The sequence below is a fragment of the Biomphalaria glabrata genome, chromosome 1 (assembly GCF_947242115.1).
Source record: "Biomphalaria glabrata chromosome 1, xgBioGlab47.1, whole genome shotgun sequence".
Lineage (NCBI taxonomy): Eukaryota > Metazoa > Mollusca > Gastropoda > Planorbidae > Biomphalaria > Biomphalaria glabrata.
The window spans coordinates 24,936,780-24,953,081 of NC_074711.1; the positions used below are offsets into that span (position 1 = coordinate 24,936,780).

Sequence of the window (16,302 nt, forward strand, 5' to 3'; positions counted from 1 at the left end):
ATTTAAAACTATAGAATCAGGGGTAGACATTATTTTATATGTTTAGTCATTAATGAACTTAGATTTATTTGCCAAAATAAATGTATAAATATTACTAATAATTTACTGAAAACATTTATTCTTATTTATAAAAAAAAAATGTGTACACACCTAAACACAATTTGATTGGGAGTATGATGTGTTCACCATAACTTTTGTATCTGGAAGTGTTCTTGTGAAATTTCCTTTAGTTTAAACACTCAACCAAAGGTAAGTACTTAAGAGGCCATTCACCAACAAATTTGTCCATTGGTCCAACAGTAGGGAACACTTTCACATGGGTTTGGGTTTTTTTGGCCCATCGGCACAATTTAGGCCATGTTGTGCCCATAATCCCTCAAGGGTTACTCTCCCTCCATATCACATTTTAAGTCATTAAAAACAAGGTCTATTCACATGTCTATTTTGTATGCATGGTGGAGGAAGGTTTGTGGTCTATAGCTTGCTCACAATGTGAACTCTCAGCACTGTTTTTGCAATATTTGCCAACTGAATGAAATAATAATAAGACCAAGATGTTCATAATATATTATTGTATTTACATAAACATGTACATAATAATCTTGTTTTTTTTTTATAAAGATTTCATTCTAGTTTTGAATTCTGACATAAGAAATTCAAGATCTGAATACATTGTAGTAAGCCACATTGCACATAAGATAAAAATTGACCTCTACAGTTTTTCACTTCAAGATGACAGAGAAAAATAATTTGTAAAGACAAAGAAACAAACATAAAAATAAAAACATCTGAGATCTAGGAATCATTAGATTCTGTAGGTAAACCATTAGACTGAGCATTTGATGAAAATTTATCTGAAAAAAAAAAAAAATAATAATAGTTACTAGACAATAAACCAATAGTGCACATTAAATAGTGTGATTAAACAAAATCAAAAAAAAAAAAATTTTTTTTTGGAAAAAGTCTCTTCCTTTCCCGCAAGCAATGCCTACAATGACACATGAAAATATGTATTTTTAGTTTTATAATTACAAGAGACTCTTCAAATTAGACATTAAGTTTTTTTGATCATTCTGCATGTAAAAAAAAAAAAAAAAAGCTAGTAATAAATAATTTAAACTCAGTTTATGTGAGCTTTGCATGCACTAACGAGTATGTTTCTGAACAGTGTTATATAAAGTAAGTAAATAAAGTTCCCCTTTCAGACCTTGCAATCTATAGGGCAGATGATGTAAAGGTCATCTATTTCTGTGTCATATGGCCAGCACAACGACCAACTGCCTTTACTTTTCACCAACTAATGTTAGGTACCCATTAGAGCTGGGTGGACTCAGAGGCGCCCAAAGATCCAGAAATTAAAAATCCCAGTCTTCACCAGGATTTGAACTAGAGACCCCAGTTCAGAAGCCAAGCGCCTCTTGTTATATAACAAAACAATATTAATATTTAAACAAATATAAAAAAGACCAGTTTTTTATGCTGTTAAACAAATTGTATATAGAAAAGAAAACTAGATATTTGACTGAGTATATTGATACAGTATTGAAGAATGCAATTATAAGACAGAGAACTAGGACATACTTGCAGGAACTAGAACAAAATATCAGCACTAGTAACAATAATACAGTCTAAAATATCTGTATGTTCATGATTACTTTATTATGTACTTCAATTAATCATAAATTAAGCTATACTTCTCAAATTTACATTAGATATACAGTGGAACCTGCCCAATTCAAATTGTATATGGGAACAGGGTGACTTTGAATTGACTTGAAAATGTCAATAAGGGGCATAACTGAATAATATGCATCACCTACAAAGTTACATCCCTTGCTAGAAGTATTTCATTTTATTTTCTCTTCAAAGAATTTTTACTTCCAAGATACTGATATGGCAAATGCAAGTTACCATACTGTCTCAAAATAAAACTTAAGTGGAGGTCAGCAGGTAAAGAATGTAGCCCAAACTTAGACACCAGCCAATACAAGAACCCAGACACACAATGTGGGGTGAGAAATTGAAAAAGGAGCAGCTAGAGTTGAAGGATTGGTAAATGTCACAGGTGACCACTGACTTCTTAAAGGTGTACAGCATGCTGGAAATTTTTGTGTCAATTTCAGTGATCAGAAACTAGGCATAACTGACCTTGAGTTAACCCTTTTTTTTTTTTTCAAAGGTAAAAAAAAAAAAAAAAAGAACAGGGAGGATAACTGACATTGAATTAACCACTTTTTTTTCAAAGAAGTAAAAAAAAAGAAGAGCAATGAAGAAAGACAAACTACACAGAGTTTCTATTTTTAAAAGTTTACATTAGGTTTCCACTAAATCAGTATTCATACAATATCATTAGAACTTTCAACTAATAAAATGACTGTAATAAAATTGTGATATGTTAATGAAAAGAAATCTTTTAAAATTAGCATGTGAACTGCAGTCTCATTGTCAACATTTTTATTAACAGCATCATATTTTTAAATCAAAATGATTAGTCCAACATTTTGAACAAATAAATATTGAGTGAAAACATGTTACCATGTTTATAATATTGAAGTTTTGAAGGTGTAAACTATTGTATGGCCTGAAAGGTATGAAAAAAAGTGAGTGGATTAAAATGTGGTGCAATGATAAGCATCTTTAGCTTGAAACATTTTCTGTAATATTAAAAGTAAGATTAATACAAGGGATATGTAAAATGAAAAATGACCAAAAACGTGGTGAGTGTTCAGCATATCTTCAAAATAAAATGCTTTTAATCAAAACTATATACTGAAAGATAATTACTAAAAACAATGCTCCAGCTGACCTGATTTAACTACAAAGGCATCAGTGTAAAATGTCTGACACTGCATTGTCTCAGGACTAAAATTTCCTGATCCTCCAAATAGAAATATAGAATCACCAACAGCTACGGCACAATGCTGTCCCCTGGAAGCAGGCTTATCTCCCTCTATGGTGGTTGGTAACCATTCCTTTTTACCTTGAAAAGTTTAGAAATTAAGGTGATATATTCAATACATTAAAATAATGCTTGTGAAATGTATGAGTTAAAAAAAAATATATGTTTCTTCTTATTGTTGTATCTCTTTAGGTTAAAGTAGGAGACATTGATAACACATTGAGGAGAGAGAGAGAGCTTAAAGTAGGAGACATTGACAACACATTGAGGAGAGAGAGAGAGCTTAAAGTAGGAGACATTGACAACACATTGAGGGGAGAGAGAGCTTAAAGTAGGAGACATTGACAACACATTGAGGAGAGAGAGAGCTTAAAGTAGGAGACATTGACAACATTGAGGAGAGAGAGAGAGAAAGTAGGAGACATTGACAACACATTGAGGAGAGAGAGAGAGCTTAAAGTAGGAGACATTGACAACACAATGAGCGTAAACATCTTTTTACTAGTCAAAGGATTTCATCTAGCTATTGCTTACTTTTTCTTAAGACCTGGTCAGAACTATGCGAATGAATTTAGTTTTCAGTGCTAATGACATCTAATTCAATCATAGAATTATTGTGATAATTTTAACAAATTGTTTATAAGTAACAAAGTTTAATGATGTATGCATGGCCAATGGTTTGAATGTTATGCTAACACTCAAATGTCACATGAAAAGTCAAGTATTTCTGTACAATCATGTTAATCATGTGCTACTACCTCAACAACAACAAAATCTCAAAATGGATTTGCCAGTTAACTCATAAAACAATTTACCACTAAAATTCTATTTTGCTAGCATTTAGTATATAAAGGTCTTTATACACCAAGGCATAATACAACATGAAACTAGCATTGTAAGTTCTATTAGGAAATAACAGCTATTTATAGCTTAAGTAAGGCAAGATTTTAATTTTTTTTTTTTAACTTCAAAATACCTTATAAGTTAGAACTATGCATTCCATGATGAAAATTATTTCAATCAATAAATAAGGCTGCCTAAGTGAGTTAAATCTTGCAAATGAAGGACATAGTCTACATAGGATTATTAGGAGCATCAGATATATTAAACCTAAGTCACCCATGAATTTTAATGAGATTTGAAATTGTTATTAGGTGATTGCTTAAAAGAATGGGAACCGCTAATTCCAACTCATGAATAATGATTTAAAATGATAAGTATTTCTAAAAGCTTCCAATATATTTCCTTACCAAAATCAAAGACATCAAATTTATCAAAGTGTTGATCATTTCTGCCCCGTCCTCCAAACAACACAGCTTTGTTGCCTACAGCAGTGAGTGAATGAAAGGATCTAGGTGCTGGCACTTGACCTGTTACTGACAGGTCTGTCAACCATTTTCTAGTATCTTAAAACAAAATGTTCAAATTATGTCATTATATCCATTTAAAAAGTATTACAACCAGAAAACTTACTTTTTTCAGCTAATCACTTTGTAATCTGTTGTACTAAAGCTTACCAACATTAAAAATGTGCATGTCATTTTGCCGTTCCTCTATATCTCTGCCTCCAAAAATTATAAGGTGCCTTCCAATAGTACACATTGCATGGGCAGCTCTCTGTGTAGGCACACCCAAGTTCATGTGCATTGGCTGAGACCACTTTAAGTTAACTGCAACAACAGAACATAACCATGTTAAACACCTCAAGTTATATAATTCATCAATCATCTTCATTAGAACAATAACAAAAGCTTGTACTGTATATCTGTAAAGATTTTTAATTAAATTGCATCTCTATTTACATTCTGCTTATTTCAACAAATGAATCTAAAAGAATGAAGTGTGATTGAAATGATCTAGTGCCACATAATTTCATTTTATTTTCAATAATGAATTATTTGCATTCTGAATGACATCAACTTCCAGGCTTTAGCTGATCATAGAATGGATAATTACCAGTGTCCAAAACATAGAGGTCATTAAACCAGCCAAATTCTGCTCCTTCCTGTTCATGGGATTCTGGTATATCCTCTTCATCCTCCTCATCATCATCATTGCCTTCCAGCTACAGAAAGAAAGGGGAAAACAAAGCTGAACTTAAAGCTATGTTGTTCAACTTCATTAGGACATATTAATGAAATCATTTCTGTTGTTCAACTTACATCTGCAGCTTCTGCTTCATCCGACTTTGGTCCAAAGCCACCAAAGTAATAAATATTTGTGTCAATAACAACTGCCTGAAGTTTATCTCTGGCCCTTGGTCTATTTCCTTCTGTCTCTAGTATACACCATGAGTTAGTCACTGTGTTCAATAAACAGCAAAGAACAATTTGTTACACAAAGTCTAATGTTGCTATCTTTTAGAAAAATGTTGAAAATTTTGGTCATAAAGTAAAAATCATGAGCCAATGTTTAGGCTATTCAAATGAAATTTGTACAAGACTTGGTTTCTAAAAACTTTGTTGTCTTGTTAAGTAATTGAATGTTTGTATTTTATTATGTGATATAACATTTATAGCAAAATATTAATTCTTGTTATATCCAAGTGTTTTAAAATTATAATGATACATTTTTAAAATAAATTTAAGCAAAGAAATATGGAAACAAAAAAAGAAAGAATTCCACCTGTATCATAGACAAAAATGTCATCAAACCATCCTGACATATGACTCAGCCCTCCAAACAGATATAATTTAGTTCCCACTGCCACAAGTGATGAAGCTGACCTTGGTGGAGGAATCATTCCAGTGACATCAGGCTGAGACCATTTTAATGTGTCTGATGAAAGAAAACCATCATCAAATGATCACCTTAGTTAAACATTAGTTTGTATTTAAAAGCTAAATGATAGTGACAAATTTTTTTTTTTTAAAGTCAGTTGGTACAGTTGGAATAATCAATGGAAGTGGGTGAACATTATATAATGCTGATTGTCATTAATGGAGGCAATTTTACAAACAACTTTTTTGTGTTTGGGGTACACATAGAATAGTCAAGAAATGGTAGGATACATTTATTTTAAAAAGCATATATATATATAACTTTTGTGCACATTTTATCAATATAGAATCCATTTTCTAAGATCTTGAATCACAAAGCATTTTTTATTATTTAGTTAGAACAGTGAACCTTCATTATACTGTCACTGATATTGTCAATTTCGTAAATTCTCCTTAACTGTAAAAAAAAAATAATTTCATCACATTATTCTTTTTAAGTTTCATTTCATCCCCTCTACATTTCTCTACAGAACTTTCTCTTTTTTCTCTCTTAATGAATAATAATGATTAACTCTACATTTCTCTACAGAACTTTCTCTTTTTTCTCTCTTAATGAATAATAATGATTAACTCTTTATTTCCCAAGCGACGATAATAGCGTTGGTCGTTTTTTTAAAGCCGATTAAGCGACGATTTTGTCGTCGGAGCAGTTAAACACCATTGTTTCGTTCCTATTCTTGGTTAATAATTTTAAATGCTTATATTCTAAATGTACGTGATTTCCGCTTGCAGAAGAGTTCACTGTTTACTTCATTCAACATGGTTTTAATATTACAGAGCGTTTTGAAAGTTTTCTTTTTTTTAGCGGCCCCCGTAAGGGGAAAAAGCCGCTATTAGGTTTGTGCAAAATGTCCGTCTGTCACACTCAGATCTCGAAAACTAGAAGAGATATGAAAAATATTATTTCATCATTAAATCCGGCTTGAAAAGTTTAGGTGCAACGGCTACTTTTGGTTTTCTAAAAGCAAACCGTTTAATTTATAAAATTAATTATGCAAGCGATTTTTTCATAACAATACACCAATTCTAAAACAATTACGTAAATGTAAGGGAGGCAATGTTACTATATGCTAACAAAGATGGACAATTTTTGTGTATTTTCAGTATCACTAAGTCAAATATATTTTTAAAATGTACATGAAATGTTTACAACAAATACAAATAATAGTTAAAGACGTTTTTTCTGGTCAACTAGCTGCTAAAATTAAAAGAAAACATTTCTGTTTGTTTATAAAGGCTAATAATGCACTTTGTATGTAAATATCACGCACATTTTTTTAAATGGACTTTTTATGCAGCGATTTTCGTGCAGTAGCGTAACGTCGCAACATGATCAGGTGCTAAACCAATTCCTTAAACTTTTTTTAAAAATCAGATTTTATTTATTTTTTGTTTAGTGCCCCCATCCGAATAAAAGAAGCTTTTTTTTGTGCGTTTTGTCTGTTGGTCGGTCTGTCCGTCACGATTAGATTTAAAAAACTAGAACTCTAAAAGCTATTGAAAATCTGATTTACCCTTTAATGTTCCTCCCATAACATCTCAATAGTTTTAAGTATCTAAAATTGATTGTTCAGGATTTTTTTGTGCAAAACTAATCAACGCCAACAAATGTTTGTTTGCTCTTCTAACTTATATTACATTCAATTTCCATGCTTAAACGTTGCAAAAACACATTATCAATAATATGTTGTTCCGTTTTTTATGTAAATAGCATATTAATGCTAAATCATAATCTCTATACTGACTTATATTTCATTAATTGTAAAAATGTTCCGGATATTGTTTTATAAAACATGAATTATGCCTAATGATTGTTTGAAATCGCATAAGGTTTTTAAAAAAAGTAATTTACTAGAATTGATTACTGAAAATTACTTTTTAGACATTTAATTTTCTTGTAAAACATAACATAGAAGTTTTGTAATCGATAAAGAAAGTTCCGGATTTTGTTTCTAACAAATCGTCGCCAGAAATTTCCGAATTTATTTAAAAATCTACTAACGCCAAATAATTGTTTGAACTCCCTCTTCTAATTAATAAACAAATAATCTTCTCATTTACGAAATAATGTTTTTACGGATTTTTATGAAAAATATTTTAACTCACTACTCTCTTACAGTACATTTAACTTTCTACCTAAAACATTAAAAAATCTAATTATCGTTAATATTATGTTTCGATTTTTAAGGAAAACAGAATCCAAACACCAAAGTAAGGTATGAAAATCTCTCCACGTGGCTGTAGTACATCTAATTTTTATACGAGACCATCCAAAAAATTTAATTAACGGTATTACATTTATCTCTTTTTCTTTTACTATTTATACAAACATCCGGAACAATCTATTATATAAACTTTTCAATTGTGTTCATACCTAAAAATTATTGCGATGTTTTGAAACGTAAAATAAAGGTTAATCAATTTTTAATAACTTTTAGTTGTTTTTTTTATATCAAGATAACGGACAGACCGACTGACAGACAAAACGCAAAAACAATGTGGCTTTGATCCTTTTTAAATAATATCTATTAGAACTCAGTGCACCAATGTCTATGAACCCTCGTTAAATATCTCGTGTAAATAAAGACATTTTTTTTTATGGTACCGGTACTAGCCTATTGTGAGGTAATGGAATTTTTTTTCTTTGATGTCATATGAATGGACTCTTTAAATGTAATGTTAAAAGAACGCACTCGGTGCACCAATGTCTATTAACCCTCGAAAAAATTGCTTGTATTAATGAAAACATATTTTAGTCTAACTAAGCCTTGTGACGTAGTGTTTTTTTTTCCTTTGACGTCACATGGAATGAATTCTTTAAATGAAATGCTAAAAGAACGCACTCGGTGCACCAATGTCTATGAACACTCGAGAAATGGCTCGTGTTGATAAAGGTGATTTTTAGTCTAGCTAGGCCTTGTGACGTAGTGTTTTTTTTTCCTTTGACGTCATATGGAATGAATTCTTTAAATGAAATGCTAAAAGAACGCACTCGGTGCACCAATGTCTATGAACACTCGATAAAAGGCTCGTAATGATGAAGGCGATTTTTATTCTAGCTAGGCCGTGTGACGTAGTGTTTTTTTTTCCTTTGACGTCATATGGAATGAATTCTTTAAATGAAATGCTTAAAGAACGCACTCGGTGCACCAAAGTCTATGAACACTCGATAAATGGCTCTTATAGATGAAGGCGATTTTTAGTCTAGCTAGGCCGTGTGACGTAGTGTTTTTTTTTCCCTCTGACGTTATATGGAATTAATTCTTCAAATGAAATGAAAAAAGAACTCGGTATAGTAATGTTTATTAAGCCTCGTTATGTGACTCGCGTTTAAAAAAAGAATGATATCTTGATTTAGATCTAATCTAGATTTTTTAAACTAGATCTAGATTTTTATTACAGTATATCTAGACCTGGATTTATATTCTAATTAAAATTATTTTAGAGACTAGATTAAGATGTAGAATTTCAATTTCTAAACTTAAAGTGTAAAAAAAAAGTGTAGATTTTCATTTCCAAACGTTTTGATCAATATTGTAATGTTTTAATATACTAAAACTAATCTACTATTTTTTTATTAAATTTAAATTTACGGCAAATGAATCTTTGAAACATTATTACTTTTGACCATCGGATGGCTGCCTGGTCGTGCGGTTTGCGCGCTGGACTGTCGTTTAGATTTATGGATGGCCCAGGGTTCAAACCCTGCCCGCTCACATCCCCCGTCGTCCTGCGGGAGGTTTGGACTAGGAAGTAATTATCTTCAACTCTGAAGGAACATCCGAAACGTGTAAAACATTTTACATCAAAATTAAATCACCTCTTGAATATTATTTGCGAATATGCAGATCCGACAGGGATCCGACTTCGACGGGGGCCGCCTCTGAGTTTGTGTAACACAAACTCTCTTTGTAATCTTGTTTTGTTTATGTTTGGAAATGGAGCCCGGCCCCATCTGGAGGTTGATCTACTAAAACTTGTAGATCTAAATTATATTCAGATTAACATGTAAAAGACCTTAATTGATTCAGATAACAGTGATTTTGTTTTATCTGTTCATAGTGATAGTTTTAGTGTCAGTGTTAGATCTAGATCTGAAAGTTCATAAGCTGATGAACCTGCCACGCCCCCTCCTAAAAACTAGACATATTAGCATAAAGAATACATCTAGATCTAGGCCTGTTTAAACAAATTTGAAAAATGCAGAGATAAGTACTAAAACAGAAAACAATTTTAGATTTATTCCTTCCAATAAGTCTAGATCTACTTCAGCCAATGTGGTATATAGAAAAGCATGAGCTTACTCAATTCTGAGTCAACTGAGCTTTACTCTACTAGATTCCGCAATTGTTGATAATCTTGTTGATGCAATAAAGAGTTATGCAGTCTACATAATAAAAATAAACACTCCAGCACGCAGGGCATCCATTTTTACAAAATGGAAACCAGTTTCTAACTATGAAATTGATAAATTTCTGGCCACGACTACAATGATGGGATTAGACTCGTCGTTACGTCCTGCACATCCATATGGATTAATTTTAATACCACAGTTAAAACATGGAAGTTGTTTTTTGTTCAGGCAAACATTATATAAATAGCAATGAATTACTTTTTGAAATATATCATGTGCAGTGTAATTATTTTCTTACTGGAACTTAATGTTGCAAGTTTTTTGTTTTTTTCTCATAAATTTTCTATGGTGGTGACCTTGGATAATGTGCTCCAGTTTTGTACTCAATGAGTTTTTTATTGTTTGAGTGCCAGTTCTAGTTCATGAAAATATGAATAAGGATTATAAAACAATAGCATTTAATTCAGTTTGGAATAGAAATGATCTTCTTATGTGACTTGGATTAAATTTTTTGTTGTCCATTGTTGAGTTTTCAGATTTTCATTTTTACTTTTCATAAAGCAAAGAAAAAATAACACTTCAATTTATACACTTGATTTTGTAATATCTAAAAAGAACATTCATTTTCCTTTTATTCAATATCAAAAACATTATTCTATGATTGTAAATAAAAAAGTTATGCCATTATAATTAGAACATGTTAGTGCACTACAATCGGATTAAATTAATAATTCCGTCAGTACGTGGAAAATAATTACGGAGATAAAGAGTTAAAGAGGTGTCTTTTGAACGTAACCTGGAGCTTACACATCAAAATAAAAAAAGATAAGATTAGCTTGCATATGAAAATGACCAACAGTTTTTGGACCTTAAGTTTTTGAAAACTTTTTAAAAAAATAAGGGAAAGTACTAAAGCTAATTTCTACACTTGATTAAATTAATGTCAATTAGTGTACATAAACAAAAAACTTACTCATATCAAAGACAATCATTTCATTAGTTTCTTTGGGTTCATTTCCTTGACCCTGTTCCACTCCACCAAAAATGTAAACTTTTTGACCAACACAGCAAGCAACTTGTCCCTCTCGACCAGAATAGGGAAAACTTGAAGACTCATGGTTGATTTTCTTGACTTGAATAGTGATTTGTTCACATTGAGTTGTTCCACTAGAACTTGTCATTTTCACAGATACACTTATTTATTTCACACATTAACATAACTGAGAAAACAAAAATTAACAAATTATTCAATATAATGTAATATCCTATTAATAAGCAGAATATACATTTAAACATTGTCTAGCTCTAGTTTATAAAATAACTTTCAGTTACAACCTTTTTTCTAAACAGAAATTAGATTAGAAACATCATACTTATCCATGACATGTAAATTAAGTTATATTTTATATTAATTTATTAGAGATTTAAGCTTTACTAACTAAATCACTAGTCCAGAACTCTCTCTATATAAATATAATATAGAGATTGTAATCAAAATCTAAATCAGTAATAGCAATAGATGTAAGATCTAGATCAGCAATATGTCATGGATTATACTATATATATATACATTTCATGGGCATAGCCAGGGATTTTCTCTCCCCCCCCCCCGCGACATATGTATATATATATATAATATATATAAATGTATGTGTGTGTATATATATAATTAATCTTTATTTCATTCTGACTCTTCATTCTTTCGGAAGACGTTTATTATACCCTAGAATAAGTTCTTCCTGGAGTTAATGGAAAATTTGTAGACTCCCCGCCCTTGACAGCAATGGGTTATGGGGGAGCACTGTATATCTACAGTGCATTATTCTGCTATTAAAGAATTTTATTACAAAACCTGTTCTATTCTTACTGACTTAGATCCTCCTGTGCTGTTCGGCACATTGGGTGGCAAGCTGTTTCCACAAAAATGTCACTGGCAATGTCTGAAGCCATTTCCAACCTGCTCTGAGGACCTTTATGAAAGTGTGGCGTGAAGTTGTACTAGGATGTTCCTGTTTGCGATTTCCTCGTAATGGCCTCAATGTCATTGCAACTCTTAATACGTGTAATTCATTTTGTTGGAATACATGTCCCGCAAACCTCATGCGATGCTCTGTCACAACCTTACCAAGGGATCGACTCCCACATTTCCTTGATTGAGACCTGATCTCTTAACTGACTCCTAAAATCCATCTTAGCCATTTTTGTTAAGCCACATTCAGTCTTTTTCAATTTCGTTAGATGACTATCCACTGCACTTTATTAATGGAGTCCAGCCACTGGTAGAAACTTTGTAACCTCTCTTGGCTACGTTCTTGGAATTAGGTGACTGTAGTTTGCTTTAGATTTTATATCGAAAAGGGAAGTTTTATCATCAAAATCATCTGTTGTGGGGTTTTAAACTAACAAATTCAAAACCCCATTTAGCTACGAACATAGAATTTGGTGAGTGTAGTTTGCTTTAAACCTCAAAAATCTCTGTAGGGGAAAACTCAAAAACACCTGGAGTGGTTTTAAACCAAAAAATAAAAGCCATCTGGAGGAGGGGGTTTAAACTCAAAACTCCCTTTTGGCTTGGCTAAGCTCAAAGAATTTTAGTGTGTAATTTACATTTTTTTATATTGAAGAGGTATTTTTTTTAGCATCAAACCCAGATGAAGGGGGGTTTAAACTCAAAATCCTCTTTGGCTACACTCATAGCATTTTGAGTGTGTAATTTGCTTTTTTTTTTTTTTTTATAGATAAGGTATTTTTTCGCTTCAAACTCCTCTGAAGGTGGATTTAAATTTAAAACCCCTTTGGTTACTCTCAAAGATTTTGGAGTGTGTTATTTGCTTTTTTTTTATATTGATGAGGTATTATTTTAGCTTCAAACCCCACTGGGGGGTGGGGGGTTAAACTCAAAACCCACTTTGGCTACACTCATAGAATTTGGACTGTGTAATTTTCTTTTTTTATATATTGAAGAGGTATTTTTTAGCTTTAACCCTGATGAAGGGGGGTTTAAACTCAAAACCCCTTTGGCTACGCTCATAGCATTTTCAGTGTGTAATTTGCTTTTTTTTATATTGAAGAGGGGGTTTTATAGTAAATTTCGGAGGGGGTTTTAAAATCAAAATCTTCCTTAGCTATGCTCTTGGAATTTGGGGATTGTCGTTTGCATTGTTTTGTTTTATAGAAGAGGGGAATTTAACTGCAAAATCCCCTGGTAGGGGTTTTAAACTCAAAACCCCCTTGGCTGCGCTGGGGCAAATGATGGTTTAGTATTAAAATCTCACCTAAACAAAATCAAAAAAACAATCATGAAAGTCTCTCTCCACCCCCCCTCTACGCCCATGATACATTTATTAAATAGATCTATGATCTAAATTTAATTAAATTCACACCTATTCTCAGTCTAAAGATCTATGTCATTCTATGTAGTCATAGATACTGGTACTATCAAATAAATCAGTTTTTCTGACATTTTCTATAGTCACTATAGTCCATTTAATAAATTTAATATATAATATTTATATAAAACAGAATATATATATATTATTTATTATATATATATATACATAAATGTATAGCTTCACTCCTATTTAACATAGAAAGATAAATTTGGTGTCTAGATAGTTTTTTTGAATTTTTTGTCAAGGTATTTAAGTATGAGAAGGTAACATACCACCATGCAAAAATACTTTTATTAAGTGACTTAAGTTAAATGTGTAGTTTACATTTATTAATTTAAGTTGTTACAGTTATTATGAGTTATAGCAGTTATAGTGATTATAGTCTAATATATTATATATAGAGTAATATAGACTCTGAGGTATACCGACTCTTGAATTACGACTAGTTAAGAGTAATAACAGTAATAAGAGTCTAGTAGAGTTCTTCTATTTATAATTAATTTTTTAATATATACACTACACTAAATTGTGACTAAATAATTAGTAAATACTTAAAATACAGATCTAGGTCTAGAATTTTAATTTAGTCAATTTAGATCTAGTCATCTACAAGTACAAGACTCTACTCTGGAATCTAGATATTTGAATTATTTCTACAATCTATTCACTATTCATGAGAGTCAGTGACTGAGTAAGTCAGCAAGTCACTTACTAAGACACTAAGTGTGTAGACTTATTAGACTAGATCATGGGCGTAGCCAGGGGGGGTTCTTGGGGTTCAACCCCCCCCCCCCCCCCCCCCCCGAAATGAAATCCAATTTTTTTAAGTGACTGATTTTTGCTTTCATTTTGTTTATTTTAGGTGAGATTTTAATACTAAATCATCACTTACCACAGCACAGCTGAGGGGGTTTTAAGTTAAAAACCCTGTACCAGGGGGTTTTGAGTTTAAACCCCCCTACCAGGGGGTTCTGAGATATAAAAAAACCCAATCAGGGGGTTTTCACATACAAATCCCTCTACCAGGGGGGTTTTGAGTTTAAAACCCCCTACCAGGGGCTTTGAGTTTAAACCCCCCTACAGGGGGTTTTGAGTTTTAAACCCCCTACCAGAGGTTTCTGCAGTTAAATCCCCCTCTTCTATAAAACAAAACAAAAAAAAAATGCAAACAGCAATCCCCAAATTCCAACTGCACAGTTAAGGAATATTTTGATTTCAAAATTTACGATAAACCCCTCTTCAACATAAAAAAGCAAATTACACATTCAAAATTTTATGAGCGTAGCCAAAGGGGTTTTGAGTTTAACCCCCCCCCCCTCCAGTTGGGGTTTGAAGCTAAAAAGTACCTCTTCAATATAAAAAAAAAAGCAAATTACACACTATAAAATGTATGAGAGAGGTCAAAGGGGTTTTGAGTTTAAATCCCCACCTCCAGATGGCTTTTTCTTTAAAGTTAAAAACTCCTCCAGATAGTTTTGAGTTTAAAATTCCCCTACAGAGCGTTTAGAGTTGAAAACCTCTCTCTTCAATATTATTTTAAAGCAAACTACAGTCACCAAATTCTATAATCGTAGCTAAATGGGGTTTTGAATTAAAAAAAACAAAAAACTCCAAAGATTTTTTAGTTTAAAACCCCTCAACAGATGATTTGACGAAAAAACTTTCCTTTTCGATATAAAATCTAAAGCGAAATACAGGCATGTAATTCCAAAAGCGTAGTCAAGAAAGGTTACAAATTTCTACCAGTGGCTTGGGCTCCATTAATAAAGTGTGAATAGTCTTCTGCCGAAATTGAAAAACATTAAATGTGGCTCAACAAAGATGGCTAAGACAGATTTAAGGAGTCAGTCATAGAGATCGGGTCTAAATCAAAGAAATCATATGCCGAACTGGGAGTCGAATCCTTAGTAAGGTTGTGACAGAGCGTCGCATGAGGTTTTGTGGGACATGTTCTCCGAAAAAATGAATTACGCAAAATAAGAGTTGCGGAAACAGCTTGCCGGAAAATGCGCCGAACGGTGCGAGAGGGTCTAAGTCAGTAAGAATAGCACATTAGCTTTTTGAAATAAAACTTTTTAATAGCCAGATAATGCACTGTAAGTCTGGACTTAGTAAGTGACTGTAGATACCTCAGAATATGCATTTTGTTGGCTTTCAATACCAGAAATAGTGCTCGGCGGCGGGGCGAAGAACCCCCTTGCTATCAAGGGCGAGGAGTCTACAATAAACGTCTTCCGAAAGGGTCAGATTGTAATAAAGATTAATTATGTACACACACACACATAATTTTTTTCCGCGAATCTAGACTAGTGACTAGGTCACTAGGATCTAGACCTAGATAATAGTACTGTAAGTAGATTAGATCTAAGTGTAAGTTAAGTCATAATGTATACCATGATTAGTATGATATAATCTAGATCAAGAGATCTAATCTAGAATATAAACTAGATCTAGAGTACTAGACTAGAATCTAGCTAGACCTAGTGATAAATAATTAGAAGGCAAGATTTCAATGCGCCTATGAACTTTCCCGCGATAGAAACAAAGAAGAGCACCTCAGGTTAATTTTTTATATCCCGAGAATTATATATACAAAAATCCCCAGATTCCTTGATTTAGTACGGTATCTCTCCTCTCTGTATAGATAGATAGATACCGGGTATACTAATACTGTACTGTTAAAAAAATAATAAATATAAAGTAGGCCAACATGTATTTTTTAAAAATGGGGGAGGCTGGCCGGTTGTTTTCCTTATATGCCTGGTACAAATCTTGTAGACGTCATTTCTCCCATTCTCAAATCAAGTTGAAAATATAAAAAAAAAAAGATAGTTACGTCCTACGCATTTCATGTGCCAATCTAGTCATGCATGCTAT

At 32.3% G+C, this 16,302-nt stretch overlaps 1 protein-coding gene across 1 annotated transcript; it reads right to left on the reverse strand.

Moving 5' to 3' along the window:
* Positions 1 to 557: 557 nt before the first annotated feature.
* Positions 558 to 15,970, reverse strand: LOC106068967 (kelch domain-containing protein 2-like). The gene is made up of 9 exons (XM_056029753.1): positions 15,819 to 15,970; positions 11,007 to 11,253; positions 5,525 to 5,677; positions 5,062 to 5,201; positions 4,856 to 4,964; positions 4,417 to 4,569; positions 4,150 to 4,305; positions 2,807 to 2,980; positions 558 to 854 (listed from the first exon to the last, which is right to left on the reverse strand). The coding sequence occupies exons 2-9, from the start codon at positions 11,212 to 11,214 to the stop codon at positions 796 to 798; spliced, it is 1,152 nt and encodes a 383-aa protein (XP_055885728.1). The 5' UTR covers positions 11,215 to 11,253; positions 15,819 to 15,970; the 3' UTR covers positions 558 to 795.
* Between the last annotated feature and the right edge of the window lie 332 nt (positions 15,971 to 16,302).